Source organism: Vipera ursinii (assembly GCF_947247035.1).
Source record: "Vipera ursinii genome assembly, chromosome: Z".
Classification (NCBI taxonomy): Eukaryota; Metazoa; Chordata; class Lepidosauria; order Squamata; family Viperidae; genus Vipera; species Vipera ursinii.
Window position 1 is genome coordinate 22,759,572 of NC_139517.1, and position 21,061 is coordinate 22,780,632.

General features: G+C 39.7%; 1 protein-coding gene across 1 annotated transcript; it reads right to left on the reverse strand.

The window, feature by feature from the left end:
• Positions 1-6,143: 6,143 nt before the first annotated feature.
• LOC310650032 (vomeronasal type-2 receptor 26-like) lies at positions 6,144-20,806 on the reverse strand (the record flags this gene model as incomplete). The annotated part of the gene is made up of 6 exons (XM_083378867.1): positions 6,144-7,045; positions 8,912-9,038; positions 9,638-9,865; positions 15,442-16,281; positions 18,820-19,111; positions 20,643-20,806. The coding sequence occupies 6 exons, from the start codon at positions 20,804-20,806 to the stop codon at positions 6,144-6,146; spliced, it is 2,553 nt and encodes an 850-aa protein (XP_083234993.1).
• Between the last annotated feature and the right edge of the window lie 255 nt (positions 20,807-21,061).

Below are 21,061 nucleotides of genomic sequence, written 5' to 3' on the forward strand. Positions count from 1 at the left end.
TCATGTGCTACTTCTGATCACTGTAATATGGATTTTACTCTAAAATTTTTCATTAGACAATTATTGAGGACAAGTTTGATTTGATTTTTTTAAAAAAATCTATGACTTAGTGAAACATTCAGACAAAAGAGTGATTATTATGAGAGTCAAAGAACATGCAACTTGCAATATTTGGCTTTTATGAAATAGTGAAGGCAAGTATATAAGTGTATGTGCTTGTGTCTCCACAGGAAGGCCTAAGGGGAAGGCAATACAAAATGAAGCAGGGCACAGGCTGATAGAATTTTGTCAAGAGAATACAATGGTCATAGCAAAACCTCTTTTCCAACAACCCAAGAGACAGCTCTACACATGAACATTACCAGATGGTCAACACAGAAATCAGATTGGATATGTGCTCTGCAGCCAAAGATGGAGGAGCTCTATACAGTCAGTAAAAACAAGACCAGGAGCTGACTGTGGCTCAGACCATGAGCTTCTCATTGCAAAATTTAGGATTAAATTGAAGAAATATGGAAAAGCACTAGGCCACTCAGGTATGAACTAAATCATATCCCTGATGATTATACAGTAGAGGTGACAAATAGATTTAAGGAATTAGATCTGATAGACAGAGTGCCTGAAGAACTATGGACAGAGGTTCGCAACATTGTACAACAGGTAGTAACTAAAACCATCCCAAAGAAAAAGAAATGCAAGAAAGCAAAATGGCTGTCTGAGGAAGCTTCGCAAATAGCTGAGGAAAGGAGGGAAGTGAAAGACAAGGGAGAAAGAGAAAGATAACCCCAATTGAATGCAGAATTCCAGAGAATAGCTAGAAGAGATAAGAATGCTTTCTTAAATGAGCAGTGCAAAGAAATAGAAGAAAACAATAGAGTAGGGAGGACCAGAGATTTTTTCAAGAAAATTGGAGAGATGAAGGGAACATTTCATGCAAAGATGGGCATGATAAACAACCAAAATGGCAGGGTCTTAACAGAGGCAGAAGAGATTAAGAAGAGGTGGCAAATCTATACAGAAGAACTATACAAGAACAAGCTTAATGTCCCTGATAACCACGAAGAGGTGGTCCCTGACCTCGAGCCAGACATCCTAGAATGTGAAGTTAAATGGGCCTTAGGAAATCTGACAAACAACAAAGCTAGTGGAGACAGTATTCCAGCTGAGCTATTCAAAATCCTAAAACATGATGCAGTAAAAGTGCTACACTCAATTTTCCAGCAAATTTGGAAAACTCAACAGTGACCACAGGATCAGTTTACGGCCCCATCCCTGTTCTCTTGTGCACGAAATGTCTCAGAGCGTGCGGTCTGCTGGAGTATGGGATTGTGGACTCCAGGTCTGCTCTTCTTGGGAGTCCTGAGCCAATGACTGCTTGGTTAGTCACTGGTGCAACTGATCGACATGTCAGCGAATGACTCGCCCATCTTCCAGGACCACCTCGTAAGAGAGATTCTGATACTTTGACAACTTTCGCTGCCATCTACAACTGCCCTTGCCCATAGTTCCGGGTCCAAACCTCATCTCCCACCTGTAAATTCCTAGGTGCCTTCAGATGTGCTGTGTCGGAGGCTACTCTGTTGGGGTGCAGTCTGTCCAGTTTGGTTATTAGCCTCTTGTCCCAGCAAAGCTCTGCAGGGCTCTTGCCTGTAGCTGTGCATGGCATTGTATGCTGGCATAACAAGAAATCAGCCAGCCTGTGGTGTCAGTCCCCTGTAGTAATGCATTTGAGGGACTCTTTGGTTGTCCTAAACATCCATTCTGCCTGCCCATTCAATGACGAGCGGAAGGGAGCCAACATGGCATGCCTTATAAGGTTGGCCCTGAGAAAGCCCTGGAATTCTGACATGGTGTAATGGGCTACGTTGTCGAGGACTATGATGTCCAGAAGCCCATGTGTTGCAAACAGTGACTGCAAAACCTGGATGGTCCTTGCAGTAGTCATATTGGGAACCATCTCCAACCATTTAGAGCAGCTGTTGACCACTATTAAAAACAACTATCCCTGAAAGGGCCCAGCAAAATCTACATGGATCCTTGACCACAGTGTTTGCATTTCCTCCCATCTGTGGACAGGAGCTTACGGCATCTCCAGTCTGGACTGTACACATGTAACACCCGTGTACCTGTGCCTCGATAGCTTTATCTAGCTCTGGCCACCAGAGGTAGCTTCTCACCAGTGCCTTCATCTGGATGATAACTGGATGGCCCTCATGCAGAGACAGGAGAACCTGGGCCTAAGTGAGCTAGGGACTATGACCTTACAACCCCAAAGGATGCACCCCTTGTGAGCCAAAAGCTTGTTTTTCTGACTGGAAAAACTCTGGAACTCGGGGCCCCAGCTATTTTTCAGCCATCCTGTGTGAATCCAAGCCAACACGCAACTTAGGATTTTGTTGGCTGCCGTTCCTGCGGTGACGTCTCCCACATGTAGGGGAAACTCTGGCAAGTCTTGTATGGCTAAAATGCAGGCAGCTGGAACTGGATCAGGCTCCACGTGCGACAAGGGCAACTGCTAAGGCTATCTACATGGCCATTTCTTTGCCGGGTTTGTGAGCCAGCCTGTAGTCATAGGCCAAAAAAAAGATAGACCACCTCAACATTCGTGGCAACAGAATTTGCGTTGCCTGCTTGTCCGTTGTGAACAAGCCTACCAAGTGCTTGTGGTCAGTAAAGAACATGAACTGCCTTCCATATAAATAGTCATGGAATTTCTTAACTCCGGCCATGATGGCCAAGGCCTCTTTGTCAATTTGCGCATAATTGTACTCTGCTGAGAACAAGGTCCTTGAATAATAGGCGATGGGTGACTGTCTCCCATCCACCAACAAGTGACTTAGCACCGCTCCAACCCTGTATGGGAATGCATCACATGCCATGCAAACTGGCAGCTTCTCATTAAAGTGTGTGAGCACCGAGTTCAAGGACAACAACGCCTTGACTGCCTGGAAAATCCTTTCATGGAGCTTGGTCCACTGCCATGGAGTATTTTTGTCTAAGAGCTGGTATAGTGGCTCTGCCACTGTGGCCTTGTTAGGGAGGAATGAATGATAAAAGTTTAGAAGGCCCAAGAAGGCTTGAAGCTCTCCCTTGGACCTAGTGCTTCATGCCAGCTGAATCGCTTTCAGCTTTGACTACAGGATGGATGCCCTTGGCATCAATTCGAAACCCAAGGAATTCTGTAGATTGAACCCCAATCTTGCATTTGTCTCTCTTTAATCTAAGTCCTGTGGTGTGGAACTGTTAAAGTATGTCTCTAAGCCACTCATCCAAAACTTCTGTGGACTCCCCGGTGATGAGTACATCATCGAAGTAGGGACAGATGGCTGAAATACCCTTGAGCATGCACTCCATGATCCCCTGAAAAATCCTTGGGGCTATACTCACCCCAATTTGAAGGCGCTTGACTTTGAAGGCCCCCCTGTGTTCTGTACCAGCCTGTTACCGGCCCTGCAGAAAAGGCAGGGACAACCCCTTTTACAAGAAGGCAAGAGGCTGGAATTACACCTGCCAAATTTATTGCTACAAAAACAAATAGAACAAGATACGAACCAAGAAACAGGAGCTTTTCAAGCGGTTGCCTTCAGCAAACCAGCCCTCCCACGCATTCCCCCTTAAATACAGTTCAGGGCGTGGCTTCTCTCTGCCTCCTTCTGAGGAGCCCCATTGCCTTCCTCTGTTTACTCCTGATTGACTGCCTCCTGCGTCGGGCGTCCTTGAACAGGGCCAGCTGTGGGTCATCTTCATCCACGCTGTCAGGCTCACACAGCTGGGTCTGCATCGTGACCAGGTGAGAGGGGCCTGGCTGAGTGCTCTCATCAAGCTGTCCAACCCCCTCAGCAAGCTCTTCAACACCCACTTCCTCTTCCTCCTCTGAGTCGTCCGACCCAACTGCCGAACCCACAGGCTGACCCTGAATCACAACACCCTGTGCATAGCAATAGTTTGGGTGGCTGCTATGGCCTCATCCACCAGCAGCTGTTGGTAGGCCTGTGGTAAATCTAATTTAGCAAACATGCAGTCTCCTTGCAATGACACTAGAATATGGCTGACGACTGGGACAGGGTACGTGTCCTGCTTTAGTGCCCGGTTAATGGTACACTTGTAGTCAGCACATATTCATACCTCTCCATTGGCCTTGAGTAGTGTTACAATGGGGATCTCCCACTCCCCACTGTCCATGGGCTGCAAAACCCCTTGACTAACAAGCTTGTCCAGCTCTGCATCAATTTTATGCTTTAATGCAAATGGCACATGGTGGGACTTAACCCAAATTGGCATGACCTGGAGATCAAATTTAAAACACATCGGAGGGCCCTTGTACTGCCCGAAACCTGGGCTAAAAACATCTGCAAATTCCTTGCAGATGGAAGACAAGTCCGGCGATTGTCAATCACTTGGATACTCAATGCATTGAACTAATTGAGCCCTATGAGGATTGTATGCTGGCCATCTACCACAATAACATCTAGTGGGCCTGAAAACCCCTTGAATTTCACCACAAGGGTAGCCTAGCCCTTGACCGCCACTCTGGAATTCTGGAAATCAGTAAGTAGGATATTAGATGGTCATAGCCTGACCCATCTGTTGCTATGGCTGCAAACATGATGAAAAGTTCCTATGGAGATGATGGACACAGTGGAGCCTGTGTCCAGTTCCATTTTACATGGAACTCCTTGAAGTTCGACCTGCAGTCACAACTTCTGTTTAAGAGGTCAGTGGGCACCAGTGCAGAAATGCTCTGGTGGCTGGAGCAGCACCCTACTTGGTGTTGCCCCAGGACCCCAGGACCTCTCCTGAAAGTCTCGTCCAACTGGTGGGTACTCTCACAACCTTGACAGACGGTGGCAATGTGGCCTGGTTTTCTACATGCCTGGCACATGGCTGTCCTGAAATGGCAATCCACGTGTTGATGGAGGCCTCTGCAGCCCAAGCACCTCAGGAACAGAACTGCCTTGTCAGATGGCCTCATTCCTCTTTCATGGTGCTGTTGGATTTTGTTGACTTTGTGGTCAGAGTCGGTGTCTTCCAAACATTCAGTGTCCTCATGGTGGACGCTTTCTGTAGATGGCACACTTTTGGAGGGCTGCAATGCCTTCATGGCCCCTCCAGTGGTTTCATCTGCCATGACCTCCTTTGTTGCTGACTTGCCGGGTTGTTGTTTGCATTGTTCAAAGGCGTGCCTCCATGCTATCACCGATAGCTTAGGTTGAAAATGGTCATGCAGTTTCTTCTTGAGGTCAACATACTTGACAGTTTCTAGAAGTGCCGGGGTGACCAGGTTCTCAGCGATATCGAAGGTGGCTGGGCTGCACACACAGAGGAGGGTCGCGGCCTTCAGCCCATCTTGGCTGACTTGATTTGCATGTAGGTAGTTCTCTACCTGGGAAATGTAGAACAATCATCTCTCTGGGTGTGTCATGTTGAACTCTTCGAGCTTTCCAACCTTTGCCATGGTGCGTAGTCTTTGCAGCTTATGTCTTGTGTTGCCTTGTGCTGCTGGCTTCTGTGTCAACCCTGGGATGGATCCTCAAGGTGGGGTGGTCTCCAGCATGTCTTGCTAGGCAGACCGAGGGGGGGAACCGTGTTCCCTACCAGGCTCTGTGCTGGTCTTACCCCCTAGTGACTTCAGGCTCTTACAATGAAGCAGCACATTCCACCCTCATTGCCAGTGTTGTGTAGCTGGTTCTTTGAGGGGCATTGAGTGAGACAGGAGGTTGAAACAGTAACAGGCTTTATTGAAGGTCAGAAAATAACATAAGCGAAATAGGAGCTGTTGCGCAGCTATTTATACAGTTGGCTGATAGGCGGTGACGAATAGGCTTAAAGCAGTGGTTTCCCACCCAAAGCCAGAAGGAAACAACCAGTCCAGCAACCATTACAAACATACATGTGAACTTAAGCTCTTAGCAATGAAACTAAGCAATTAGCAAGCAGTACAACATAAGCAAACACTTACAGCATATAAAGGCCAATACATTACATCTCTCTCTCTCTCTCTCTCTCTCTCTCTCTCTCTCTCTCTCTCTCTCTCTCTCTCTCTCTCTCACACACACACACACACACACACACACACACACACACACACACAATGCAAATACATTGTTACTGATTTAAAGAATGAAAAATGGACAAACATATTTTTATTTATTACTCCTTATTATTAGCTCTTTACTATTTAGCTCAGGCTTTAGAGCAATTATATAACACTTGGGGAAAAAGATACAACCCAGCAAACCTGCACTGGAGGTCAAGATGGAGAAGATCTCCACAACCACCATGTATTTTCCCTTGGTGCTTAGGTAAGTTGGGACAAAGGTGACCCATACACTGCAAAACACCAACATGCTGAATGTTATGAACTTGGTTTCATTAAACGTATCAGGCAACATTCTGCCAAAAAAAGCTACAATGAAACTGATTAGAGCCAGAAATCCCAGATAGCCCAGAACACAGTAAAACATGAAGTCTGAACCTTCATTACATTCTACTACAATTTCTTCAGTCAAAGAATGCATGTCGAGGTGTAAGAAGGGAGGAGCAGTACACAACCACACTATACAAAGGACTAATTGAAAAACAGAGCAGAATAAGACCATAAAAGTACCCAATGTTTTCCCCACCCACCTTCTCATTTGGGATCCTGGCTTTTTCGCCATGAATGCTAGAACCACAGTGATGGTTTTTGCCAGCACAGAAGAAATAGCCAAAGAGAAGATAATGCCAAATGTCGTTTGCCGGAAGAGACAGATTATAGTATGAGGTTGGCCAATGAATAGGAAGGTACAGAGGAAGCAGAGCAGGAGGGAGATGAGGAGAGTGTAAGTGAGGTCTCGGTTATTGGCTTTGACAATTGGAGTGTGTTGATACTTAATGAAAATCCCAAGCACTAAAGCTGTGATTGCAGAAAGTAAAACTGCCATGAAAGCTAAGCCAAGACTCAATGGTTCATCATAAAGGAGAAAATTTAAACTTTTGGGAAGACATCTATCTTGGTTACTATTTGCATACTGATCATCTGGACACTGGATGCAGTTGTCCATGTCTGAAAAAAAGATAAAACAATAACATTTCAGTGTCTTGAATACATATCTATTTTTATCAAGGATTTGTGATCTTTCTTTTCTTTTTGATTCCTAAGAATTGGATGAGGACAGGTGTGGTGGAGATCCAATTTCCCAAATATGTAGGGGGTATCTTGTCCATTTCTTTAAATAATAATAATAATTAATAATAATAATAATAATAATAATAATAATAATAGTAATAATAATAATAATAATAATTAATAAAAACATTAAAATTTGCAGTATTAGACAACTTAAAACATTTTGTTTTTAATTTATACAGATTGTTAATATTCAGTTAATATTGTCTCTTAAATTTATATCTGAATATAAACTTATAAAATCTATCAGTATTTTAAAATGTTTATTTGAAATTCAATTTAGAAGCAACTTAGATATTGCTTCACTTGTTCAGATTTCTTATCATAATACTATTGTAAGCAAAGTAAAAGAGGACGTTCTCTTTTCAAAGGTCTTCCTGTCTATTTTAATCTCACTGACATTAACTATACTGTCATTAAAGTCTGAGTAGAGAATGTACACAGAGAGGGCGGGGGAGGGAGGGAGAGAGAAGTATGGTAGAGAAATGGCAAATTCCAGTATGCTGCTTTATACATGGCATTATTTCTTATCTCTGTTCACATAATCCACGTGGCTATGTGAAGGTGAAAACTACTGTGGGACAAGGAATTCTTATTTCCTGAACCTCTTTAATAAGTTAAATTTAAAATTCAGGAGATTCAGCTCAGGTAATTACACGAGAAACAATGGGAATGATCAGTTGACTCTTTTTCTCTCTGTCTCTTTCTCTCTCATTCTCTTTGTGTCTGTGTTTGTGTGTGTGTGTGTGTCTGTGCGTTTGCATGCATGTGTGTGTGTTTGTGTGTGTGTGCCTTTGAGTCAGTTTTGATTCCTGACATTTACCCAAACAAGTCCTTGTAGGTTTCTTGGCAAGATTTCAAATGTTGTTTGCCATTGCTTCTATCCTATGTTTGAAAGAATATGACTGGCTCAAAGTAACCCAGATGATTTTGTGCCTATGAAGGAACTAGAACTCATACTGTCCCAATTTCTTGGCTGATGCTTTAGCCACTATACCAAACTGGTTCACATCAGCTGACAACACAAAGCTAATTTTGCAGTAACTAGATGTGTTTCCCTTGTAGGACTTTCAGATTCTCAAAGTGTAAGTTTATTATGCAAAGTGCATTTTAATCTAAAATAATATAAACAGATATAATTGTCTCTTTCTGTTTCTTTTCTCTATTACATATCCTTTTATTTTTGACAAAAAATTTTTCCTCTGTGCATTTTCATACTCATGAAAGAAATGTACTATATTGCAACATTTGGAAAAATACAAAGCAACAATGGGTTATGTTTTGATTTAGATTTTAATTTAGAAATTCCACATTTGGTTCATTCATAGTAATTACGCTACACTACTCTCCCTCAAGAATTTATTACAAAAATATTTTTGCTTAGTCCAGAAGATCACTGCCAGTCATGTTAGATCGTGCTGAGCTAGACAAAAACATAATTTGTAGATGCTGCTACGGGCTAACATATGTAATTCCTGGTTTTATTTTTTCAAAAATTAAAATAATCTAAAGCATTAAAGGGAAGAGGGGAAGATCAACGGACAGATTTGTTTCCATAGGCAATCCCATCCCTGATATAGGACAGGTTTGGGAAAAAAAAATCACATTAACCCGCCCCCCTGCCCCCCCACCCCCCAAATATGTCATCATGGCTTAGAATTCTATGCAAAGAAAATCCTTACTTGATTAAAAGGCTAAATAAAATTTATTCATTCTAAAATGCTAATTTATTGTATTACCTACCATTCTGGTTAGAAATTTTCCCTTTGGGACATGAAACACAGTCATAGCAACAGAATGGTTCCCCGTCTTTCTTTCTTCGAACAGAACCTGGATGGCAATGGTCATTACATACTGAAAATGGTGGTGTCTGTTAATAAACAGAAAGGAGGGAAAGCTTAGCAAAATATTTTCAAAGGGTTTTTCTCATTGAAAAGGGTTTTCTCATCAAAGAGAAAGTCTTTATGTGAAACATATTCAGTTATTCTAGGACATAATTCTAGGACCTTGATCTTGATAGATTGAAAAAAAATTGCTTTACTTTTTGCATTAGTAAGCTAACATTCTATTCTGATTCTTGAAGAAGTTTATAAAATCCATAAAAATGCACATCCATAGATTTTTTCACAGATATCTGTAACATAGAGATTTTCTATGCAAATTCCTGTTACATATATTGTAAATTATCCTATACATTTCTTTTTCCTCACATTATTCCCGCGCTATGGTAGGCTCCACTTAAATTATCCCATACATTTATATTCATATAAATTTTTCAGATGTATTATTTTAGTATTTTCCATGAAGTAAACTATCATAGATAGACAGTCAGATAGATAGTTCTACTGTCTCTAATGTATTCTGCTGCCTATAATATGGAATGTGGAAAGTCGAGATTTTGCACATATTCTTCCAAAGAAGGAAATTTTCCTTACCGTCCTATCTCAACAGTCTATAATAAGACTTTACCTTATTGAAGTTTCTATGCCACAGGATGTCCCCATCATTAATGTATAATTGTATGGTAGATAGGACATGTGGATTTAACTTTCCTACTTTCACTCTGGAGAATGATTTGTTTGAGAAAGTAATCCAATTAATAATATCAAATCCACCTTCCAATTCACCTTGTTCATCCAAAGATATTAGGTCTCCAGCACTGTTGTTAAATGAAATTCTCCTCAAGAAAGGGTAAAGCTGAAACCCAAGATGGCAAAAGGAGTTTTTAATGAATGGTGAAGTGTCTTTATTATTTCTATTTTATATAAATATTGAATTGATATCCACTAAAATCCTCAGTGTATATTGAAATCAAATAGCAAATAAATATAGGTATATAGAACACAATGAAACAAGTATAATAGACATAGATGTGCAGAATCTGCAAGAGATATAATAATAAAGTAATAATTTTGGAGGAAAAACAATGTGAAGTCTAGAAAGTGATGCTGATGGATCTGTCTATCAATAAAGGAAAAATGAAGGAAGTAACTAATATCAAAAATTTACCATGCATGGTCCTATTTTTATAAATATAATGTGCTGTTATTTTGCATTACATCTGAAACAAATGAGTCATAACAATTTTTTTTAAAAAATTGCTGAAACTTGTGATGAAGAAAAGAACTATAGTCTCTTGATTTCAGAAAGATATATTGCTAAAGAATATGGGTGGTATAGTAGTTAACTGACAACTGGACTCATAACAAAGGGATCCAGGTCCTGGTCTGCTCTCATCCATGGAACCTCATTCAGTGACATTTAATCCGATCTGGTTTGCTGTTGTGGGGGAAAAAATGGAGGAGGGAAGGTATTTCGCCCAGGTTCGCCTGGTGCGCCAGTTGCGGCCCTATCTAAGCCGGGATGATTTATGCACGGTCACTCATGCGCTCGTGGCCTCTCGTCTGGACTACTGCAATGCTCTCTACATGGGGCTTCCCTTGAGGACCACCCGGAGGCTCCAACTGGTACAGAATGCAGCCGCGAGAGTTGTGTTGGGAGTCTCCCGATACTCCCACGTTACACCTCTGCTCCGTGAGCTGCATTGGTTGCCAGTTGTCTTCCGGGTGAGATTCAAGGTACTAGTAATGGTGTTTAAAGCCCTACATGGCAGGGGTCCGGAGTACCTTAGGGAACACCTGCTGCCGGCATCAACTTCCCTCCGCCCTGTGCGTTCCCACAGAGAGGGCCTTCTCAGGGTGCCACCGGTCAGAGAATGTAGATTGGTGGCCCCCAGGGGGAGATCTTTCTCTGTGGGCGCCCCAGAATTATGGAACCAGCTACCAGTTGAGCTCCGGACGGCGCCCGATCTCCGCTCCTTCCGCCGCGACCTGAAAACATACTTGTTCGAACAAGCCGGCCTGGCCTGAGGGGGGATTGGGGGGGTTATTATTATTTTATTGGGGTTATTTATTATGTATTTAATTACTTTTAACTTTTGTAATTTTGTATTTTATTCTTGCCCTGTACACCGCCCTGAGTCCTTCGGGAGAAGGGCGGTATAGAAATATTAATAAATTAAATTAAAATTAAATTAAATTAAATTTACAGTCTTAAGTTCTGTATTAAAAGCAGAATATACATCTAACATATATATATATATATATATATATATATATATATATATATATATATATATATATATATATATATATATATATATATATATGTGTGTGTGTGTAAATTACTAACAAAGAATTAAAGGGAAACTGAAATGCATTTCTGACTCATTAGTCGTCATCAGCCAGCCATACCCTTCTGAGATTCGAACCATGGGCTGATTGCATATGAGGCAGTGTTATTTGCCTCTAAGCCACAAGGTCTCTCTCGCTCTGTTAGCTTTTTTTTTTTCTGCAAGGGAAGATATGTTTCAAATGTTAACTCTTTAGATTACCTTGCTAGGCCCCAAACATGGGGCAAATCTTTATTTCCTGTTTTCAGCCTATCTTGAAGGCTATCGAACAGGCAGTAGTCACACCGGACAATTCCTATATTTGTGTAAATTACTAACAAAGAATTAAAGGGAAACTGAAATGCATTTCTGACTCATTAGTCGTCATCAGCCAGCCATACCCTTCTGAGATTCGAACCATGGGCTGATTGCATATGAGGCAGTGTTATTTGCCTCTAAGCCACAAGGTCTCTCTCGCTCTGTTAGCTTTTTTTTTTTTTCTGCAAGGGAAGATATGTTTCAAATGTTAACTCTTTAGATTACCTTGCTAGGCCCCAAACATGGGGCAAATCTTTATTTCCTGTTTTCAGCCTATCTTGAAGGCTATCGAACAGGCAGTAGTCACACCGGACAATTCCTATATTTGTGTAAATTACTAACAAAGAATTAAAGGGAAACTGAAATGCATTTCTGACTCATTAGTCGTCATCAGCCAGCCATACCCTTCTGAGATTCGAACCATGGGCTGATTGCATATGAGGCAGTGTTATTTGCCTCTAAGCCACAAGGTCTCTCTCGCTCTGTTAGCTTTTTTTTTTTTCTGCAAGGGAAGATATGTTTCAAATGTTAACTCTTTAGATTACCTTGCTAGGCCCCAAACATGGGGCAAATCTTTATTTCCTGTTTTCAGCCTATCTTGAAGGCTATCGAACAGGCAGTAGTCACACCGGACAATTCCTATATTTGTGTAAATTACTAACAAAGAATTAAAGGGAAACTGAAATGCATTTCTGACTCATTAGTCGTCATCAGCCAGCCATACCCTTCTGAGATTCGAACCATGGGCTGATTGCATATGAGGCAGTGTTATTTGCCTCTAAGCCACAAGGTCTCTCTCGCTCTGTTAGCTTTTTTTTTTTTTTCTGCAAGGGAAGATATGTTTCAAATGTTAACTCTTTAGATTACCTTGCTAGGCCCCAAACATGGGGCAAATCTTTATTTCCTGTTTTCAGCCTATCTTGAAGGCTATCGAACAGGCAGTAGTCACACCGGACAATTCCTATATTTGTGTAAATTACTAACAAAGAATTAAAGGGAAACTGAAATGCATTTCTGACTCATTAGTCGTCATCAGCCAGCCATACCCTTCTGAGATTCGAACCATGGGCTGATTGCATATGAGGCAGTGTTATTTGCCTCTAAGCCACAAGGTCTCTCTCGCTCTGTTAGCTTTTTTTTTTTTCTGCAAGGGAAGATATGTTTCAAATGTTAACTCTTTAGATTACCTTGCTAGGCCCCAAACATGGGGCAAATCTTTATTTCCTGTTTTCAGCCTATCTTGAAGGCTATCGAACAGGCAGTAGTCACACCGGACAATTCCTATATTTGTGTAAATTACTAACAAAGAATTAAAGGGAAACTGAAATGCATTTCTGACTCATTAGTCGTCATCAGCCAGCCATACCCTTCTGAGATTCGAACCATGGGCTGATTGCATATGAGGCAGTGTTATTTGCCTCTAAGCCACAAGGTCTCTCTCGCTCTGTTAGCTTTTTTTTTTTTCTGCAAGGGAAGATATGTTTCAAATGTTAACTCTTTAGATTACCTTGCTAGGCCCCAAACATGGGGCAAATCTTTATTTCCTGTTTTCAGCCTATCTTGAAGGCTATCGAACAGGCAGTAGTCACACCGGACAATTCCTATATTTGTGTAAATTACTAACAAAGAATTAAAGGGAAACTGAAATGCATTTCTGACTCATTAGTCGTCATCAGCCAGCCATACCCTTCTGAGATTCGAAGGGTATGGCTGGCTGATGAGGCAAATAACACTGCCTCATATGCAATCAGCCCATGGTTCGAATCTCAGAAGGGTATGGCTGGCTGATGACGACTAATGAGTCAGAAATGCATTTCAGTTTCCCTTTAATTCTTTGTTAGTAATTTACACAAATATAGGAATTGTCCGGTGTGACTACTGCCTGTTCGATAGCCTTCAAGATAGGCTGAAAACAGGAAATAAAGATTTGCCCCATGTTTGGGGCCTAGCAAGGTAATCTAAAGAGTTAACATTTGAAACATATCTTCCCTTGCAGAAAAAAAAAAAAGCTAACAGAGCGAGAGAGACCTTGTGGCTTAGAGGCAAATAACACTGCCTCATATGCAATCAGCCCATGGTTCGAATCTCAGAAGGGTATGGCTGGCTGATGACGACTAATGAGTCAGAAATGCATTTCAGTTTCCCTTTAATTCTTTGTTAGTAATTTACACAAATATAGGAATTGTCCGGTGTGACTACTGCCTGTTCGATAGCCTTCAAGATAGGCTGAAAACAGGAAATAAAGATTTGCCCCATGTTTGGGGCCTAGCAAGGTAATCTAAAGAGTTAACATTTGAAACATATCTTCCCTTGCAGAAAAAAAAAAAGCTAACAGAGCGAGAGAGACCTTGTGGCTCAGAGGCAAATAACACTGCCTCATATGCAATCAGCCCATGGTTCGAATCTCAGAAGGGTATGGCTGGCTGATGACGACTAATGAGTCAGAAATGCATTTCAGTTTCCCTTTAATTCTTTGTTAGTAATTTACACAAATATAGGAATTGTCCGGTGTGACTACTGCCTGTTCGATAGCCTTCAAGATAGGCTGAAAACAGGAAATAAAGATTTGCCCCATGTTTGGGGCCTAGCAAGGTAATCTAAAGAGTTAACATTTGAAACATATCTTCCCTTGCAGAAAAAAAAAAAGCTAACAGAGCGAGAGAGACCTTGTGGCTTAGAGGCAAATAACACTGCCTCATATGCAATCAGCCCATGGTTCGAATCTCAGAAGGGTATGGCTGGCTGATGACGACTAATGAGTCAGAAATGCATTTCAGTTTCCCTTTAATTCTTTGTTAGTAATTTACACAAATATAGGAATTGTCCGGTGTGACTACTGCCTGTTCGATAGCCTTCAAGATAGGCTGAAAACAGGAAATAAAGATTTGCCCCATGTTTGGGGCCTAGCAAGGTAATCTAAAGAGTTAACATTTGAAACATATCTTCCCTTGCAGAAAAAAAAAAAGCTAACAGAGCGAGAGAGACCTTGTGGCTTAGAGGCAAATAACACTGCCTCATATGCAATCAGCCCATGGTTCGAATCTCAGAAGGGTATGGCTGGCTGATGACGACTAATGAGTCAGAAATGCATTTCAGTTTCCCTTTAATTCTTTGTTAGTAATTTACACAAATATAGGAATTGTCCGGTGTGACTACTGCCTGTTCGATAGCCTTCAAGATAGGCTGAAAACAGGAAATAAAGATTTGCCCCATGTTTGGGGCCTAGCAAGGTAATCTAAAGAGTTAACATTTGAAACATATATATATATATATATATATATATATATATATATATATATATATATATATATATATATATATATATATATATATATATATATAAAGCCCCTCAATACTGCTATCATGTCACTCCTAGTTCTTCTCTTCTCTAGCTTGGAAACAATTCCTGCAACCATTCTTCATATGGTTTTGTCTCCAAAAAGTGCTCTTCTCTGCACTTTTTCCAAAGTCTCAACATCTTTTTTGTAATATGGTGACCAAAACTAGATGCAGTATGCTAGGTGTGGTCTTATTAAGGATCTATAAAGCAGTACTAATATTTCACATGATTTTGATTCTATATTTCTGTTTATACAACCAAGGATTTCATTAGGTTTTTTGGCAGCTGCTGCACACTGCTGCCTCATAATTTTCTATGGGGAAATTATCTGAGAAGATATAGAATTATTTGTGATTGTGATCAATAGTCATGTGAACTTTACATAATGCTACTTTTCAATTGCCTATTTATGGCAATAAAATTGCTTTGAATATGAAATAATACCTGCCAAGGTTGGGGGGTCCCAAGTGCTGTCATCATTCTGTGCTGGGAATCCAGTGATTGCATGGCATCTAATGCATATGCCACAGCACAGACAGCATTATATACACTGTAGCTTTGGGCAGTCATCTTCATTTCAAAAAAAGGTCCAGGAAGGTTCTGCAATTTTTCTCTCCCAGTGCAAAACTCTGTATGCTGTTCACCAGTATAGTAATTTGAAAATAAACAGTTGAAAGCCTGTTCCCAAAAATCATTGATAAAATTGTCTTTCTTTAATAAATTAGGCTTTATGGTTGAAAGGAAATGTTGGAATTCCAACAGTTCCCTGGACTGAACTGCAAAAGACAAAGTCCCTTGGAACACCATTGTATCCCAATCCTTATGAAACTGTAAGGCTGGGAAGTCCCATTGGGCTGTCATAATCCATACTCTGTCTAAAGTGTGTGCTATGTCATTATTTTGAGTGAGCAAAAATTTCAAACTCAGTGCAGAATGAGTTTCTGCATATACCACAAGTGCCTTGACTTCATTGATCCTAAAAAAATTGAGTCCTTTTTCAATCTTCATATATGAGTCATGGATTTCCAAGAAGTTTGTTATGGAGGGCATTCTGTCAGTGAAAGCAGAACAAATACCACTTTGGGAAAGCATTGGCACTAAGGTCCGAACAAAACTTTCTCCTTTGTCATCATCCAGTGTGATGATCCCAACCCATATCCATTGGAAATGTTTAAGTAGTTCGACAATACCCTTATACTGGTGCTTTTCATTGGGAACCATCCGGGAAATGAAAGGGAACTGTATTTTAGTAGTCAATAGGGGATCAAACAAGTAATAAGAGACCTAAGGAAAAACAACTTTCTTGGCATAAGTAAAATAAAAACATGTGTGCTTACTGACATGGTATAATGAACCTTCTTCCCAAGTTAGCACCCTCCATAATGGTTGGATTTCCTATATTTTGAATATAATATATTCATAATTATAGCAAAATTAAATATTAAATGTATCAACCTTGCCAGGCATGTTCAACTGCAACTGCTAGTATGGCCAATTGTCAATATAATTGGAGAAGATTAGATTGGAGAAAATTTAAATAATTTAATGTCAGGACTTCTTGATACAAAGCACTACTAGGAACTACTATTTCAAAAATACATTACTTCTTTAGTCCTAAGATCTTCTGAGAACATTTTTTTTCTAAATTAATGTTTTTTTTTCTTAATCCAGACTGTGTTTTGAATAGATTTTCTCAATGAAAAAATTGACTTGCAACTAGCATTTCTAATATCACAAAAGCAACACAATTTAATATTTCTTGGAATTAAAGACAGAAGCAATTTTTCCTCATTGAAATAAAATTTTAACTTCTAAGTTTCATCTTTTTGAAGCCTGTTATGCAAACCAGCAGTAAGCAGTTAAACCCTCAAGATGGCTTCTGGTAACTTCAGATTTACCAAGCAGAAAGAGCATAGTATGGATTATATTTAAGAGCTTAAATCTAAGGTTTCAATACAAACAGTTTGTATATAACTATCCAAACAATAGCACGTGATCAGGACATCTGTATATAACTCCAACAGTAATACATGGACTGATAAGACATACTGAAGTCTGGGAATAATGCTATTCAATACAATATTTTTTCTTCTTTTTAAGTACACAGGTGAAACTTGAAAAATTAGAATATCGTGTAAAAGTTCATTTATTTCAGTAATGCAACTTAAAAGGGGAAACTAATATATGAGATAGACTCTTTACATGCAAAGCAAGATAGTTCAAGCCCTGATTTGTCATAATTGTGATGATTATGGCGTACAGCTCATGAAAACCCCAAATCCACAATCTCAGTAAATTAGAACATTGTGAAAAGGTGCAATATTCTAGGCTCAAAGTGTCCCACTCTAATCAGCTAATTAAGCCATAAGGCCTGCAAAAGGTTCCTGAGCCTTTAAATGGTAATTGCAAAAGAAGTTGGATGTTCCCAAAGTGCTGTATCAAAGCACATGAATAGAAAGTTATGTGGAAGGGAAAAGTGTGGAAGAAAAAGGTGCACAAGCAGCAGGGATGACTGTAGCCTGGAGAAGATTGTCAGGAAAAGGCCATTCAAAAGTGTTGGGGACTTTCACAAGGAGTGGACTGAGGCTGGAGTCAGTGCATCAAGAGCCACCACACACAGACGGATCCTGGACATGGGCTTCAAATGTCGTATTCCTCTTGTCAAGCCGCTCCTGAACAACAAACAATGCCAGAAGCGTCTCACCTGGGCTAAAGAAAAACAGACCTGGTCTGTTGCTCAGTGGTCCAAAGTCCTCTTTTCTGATGAGAGCAACTTTTGCATCTCATTTGGAAACCAAGGACCCAGAGTCTGGAGGAAGAATGAAGAGGCACACACTGCAAGATGCTTGAAGTCCAGTGTGAAGTTTCCACAGTCTGTATTGATTTGGGGAGCCATGTCATCTGCTGGTGTTGGTCCACTGTGCTTCATTAAGTCCAGGGTCAATGCAGCCGTCTACCAGGAGATTTTGAAGCACTTCATGCTTCCTTCTGCAGACGAGCTTTATGGGGATGCTGACTTCATTTTCCCCACACTGCCAAAAGCACCAAAATCTGGTTCAATGACCGTGGGATTACTGTGCTTGATTGTCCAGCAAACTCACCTGACCTGAACCCCATAGTGAATCTATGGGGCATTGCCAAGAGAAAGATGAGAGACATGAGACCGAACAATGCAGAAGAGCTGAAGGCCTCTATTAAAGCATCCTGGTCTTCCATAACACCTCAGCAGTGCCACAGGCTGATAGCTTCCATGCCACACCGCATTGAGGCAGTAATTGCTGCAAAAGGGGTCCAAACCAAGTACTGAGTACATATGCATGCTTATACTTTTCAGAGGTCCGATATTGTTCTATGTACACTCCTTGTTTTATTGATTGCATGTAATATTCTAATTTTCTGAGATTTGAGGTTTTCATGAGCTGCACACCATAATCATCACAATTATGACAAATCATGGCTTGAACTATCTTGCTTTGCATGTAATGAGTCTATCTCATATATTAGTTTCCCCTTTTAAGTTGCATTACTGAAATAAATGAACTTTTGCACGATATTCTAATTTTTCTAGTTTCGCCTGTATATGTTTCTATGTATGTGTGACTTTATAAATATATAATTATTTTATAAATGTCATTTATACAGCAAAGTGGTGCTGATTTCTTAATAAGAAACCTAGATGTTTAAATGAGGGGTAAGTAAAACACTAAATTTACTAGGCTGCATCTGTATCTCTGTTATCAAGTTCTTATTTTCTCTCTCATCATTAATATAAACATTTTACAAGAATTATGAAAGTCACTATACATATATAAATTTTCCTACCTGGGGAATTTTATAAATATTTGAGATGGTTGCCATATGAAGGGAAGTTTCTGAATGAAGTGCTCCAATGATAGCTACCAAATTCTTCCCTGAATCACACTTGTAATTTGGAACAGTTGTTTTCAATCTATAGAGGAGATTCATGGTTGTCTGAAAGGTTAGCCTGTCATTGAAGTAGCTGTCATAGATATGGAATCCCATTGTTACATTAGCCAAGAGCCCTGGATTCTCATTGACTTCCTTCACAGCATACAAGAAAGCCAAGACTTGCTGGTAGTTCTTTATCACTACTCTGTAAAGGAAGCATTGGTATAATCCAAGAATATCCTAGACCTTTGTAATCAAAAGCATTTATTTCTTATAGAGACATCGGTTTCTCAGAATGGCACTCAGCATGGGGCAACAACCACATACTTCATTAGAAATAAAGTATATATAACTTTGAAATGATCAATAAATGGCTCAGAAAAGTAGTTTTGCTACTTTTATGAAAGATTTGATTAGGTTATTTGATTAGGCTAGTTAGAGAAAGAGACTTTTCTTATTGGTTTCTTTGCAGTTCTAGTGGTTTGCCTATAATAAGTTGATCAGATTCACCTTTCAATAGGTGAAGATAATATTGTGTGTCACAGGAAATCAAATTTCCAATTGTCCCCTAGGTTTAAAAATATATGTCTGAAAGGGGAAAAGAATTATGGAGCAGCAAAGTACAATATGATGTATAAGTTAGAAAAACAGCAATTGTCTGGGGTCAGATTTACCACTAAAGAATGATAAAACTTTTTCCTCCTTAATGGGATGCATGAATCCAGCCAACAAAATATAGTTAAAATACTATTTCAGGATTTCTATTTTCTCTGAAGTTTTTGTCCTGAAAACTAAAATGAGGAAACTATAGTGTCATTAATTATAGAGTCCTGTGAAAAAAATTGTCCTTTTAGATTTGATCCAGTTATTCTAATAGTAGATATGTCTTAGGCCTCATTGATTTTAGTGAATTTAATTTAACTTTGAATTGGATTATGAGTATGTGTTCATTTTCAGTACCATGATTCGGTTCACTAATACACAAATGATTACCAAACTGACCATATTTACATGAGTAAAAATGAGAAAGATATATAGATGTGGTCCAAGATTTATTTATGCGAAACATTTTCTTCATTTTTCTTCCTTCCATATTCTCCTAGCCCTATAAGAATCCAATGACTAACATAACATTAAGAATAGCACTTCAGAACCTGAGTATGGTCTCCCTGGCCCACATCTGACAATTGAACAGCCCACTCTGCTGATTTGTGGAGCTTTGTCATGTCCATTGTGTTTAACTTTTAATACCTATTGATCAATATAGTCATCTCGTACATGTTTGAAACAAGAAGTAATACAGTAAAAGGGATGGAATCTAAAGGACTGTGAGAAAGAGAGAATATGATACATCTTCATTTATTCTGAGAAATCCAAGCTCTTAGACATACAATGGTCATCAAGATGAAACTGCAGTAAATAAGAACCATTTTGCATCCAAAATTGAAGGAAGTGCCTCATACGATACAGAAAAGTAGTTGGGACACTGATACTGACAGATAATGAAAACAACACGATCTGGTGATCAGATTAATAGCGTGTAGTTCTCACAAATGAAAGCCAAAATGCAGAATTGAGAAAATGATATTCTAGAAAACCTGTAACCATATATTTAGTACAATCGTATTGAAATTTTCTATTTTGCTCATCCATTAAAAAAGGAAAATTTGCTTTCTCGTCTCAGTAATTATAATAATGTGCTCCTGGATATCTCACTGAAATAAGAAATTCCTTACATAGGATCTTCAATAAACATTGATCTAGGGTGTTCCTGGAAAGACAGAACCTTGAAAAAGGAGACGAACTGAGAAGAGATCCCTCCAATGACAAAGTCACCTGGCTGATAATATTCATGTGGAATTTGGAGGGCATCAATTGTGTTGCAGAGAATGGGATGCATCTTACATTCACTTTGGGTTAAAAACACCAGCCATAACATCAGCAGACATAGTAACAAAAAGAACATTGCAAATATAAAAATGAATCTGTTTCCTCCAAGGTAAAATTCAATGTCCCACTCTATTTCATTAATATCTAATGTTAGTTTTCATATACCAATCCATTGTCAACAATTTTTCATTTTCCTACTTTCTATCCATGGAACAAATACAAAAATGAAATGAAATGTTGCTGTTTTTCCTTCCCCAGTATCTGT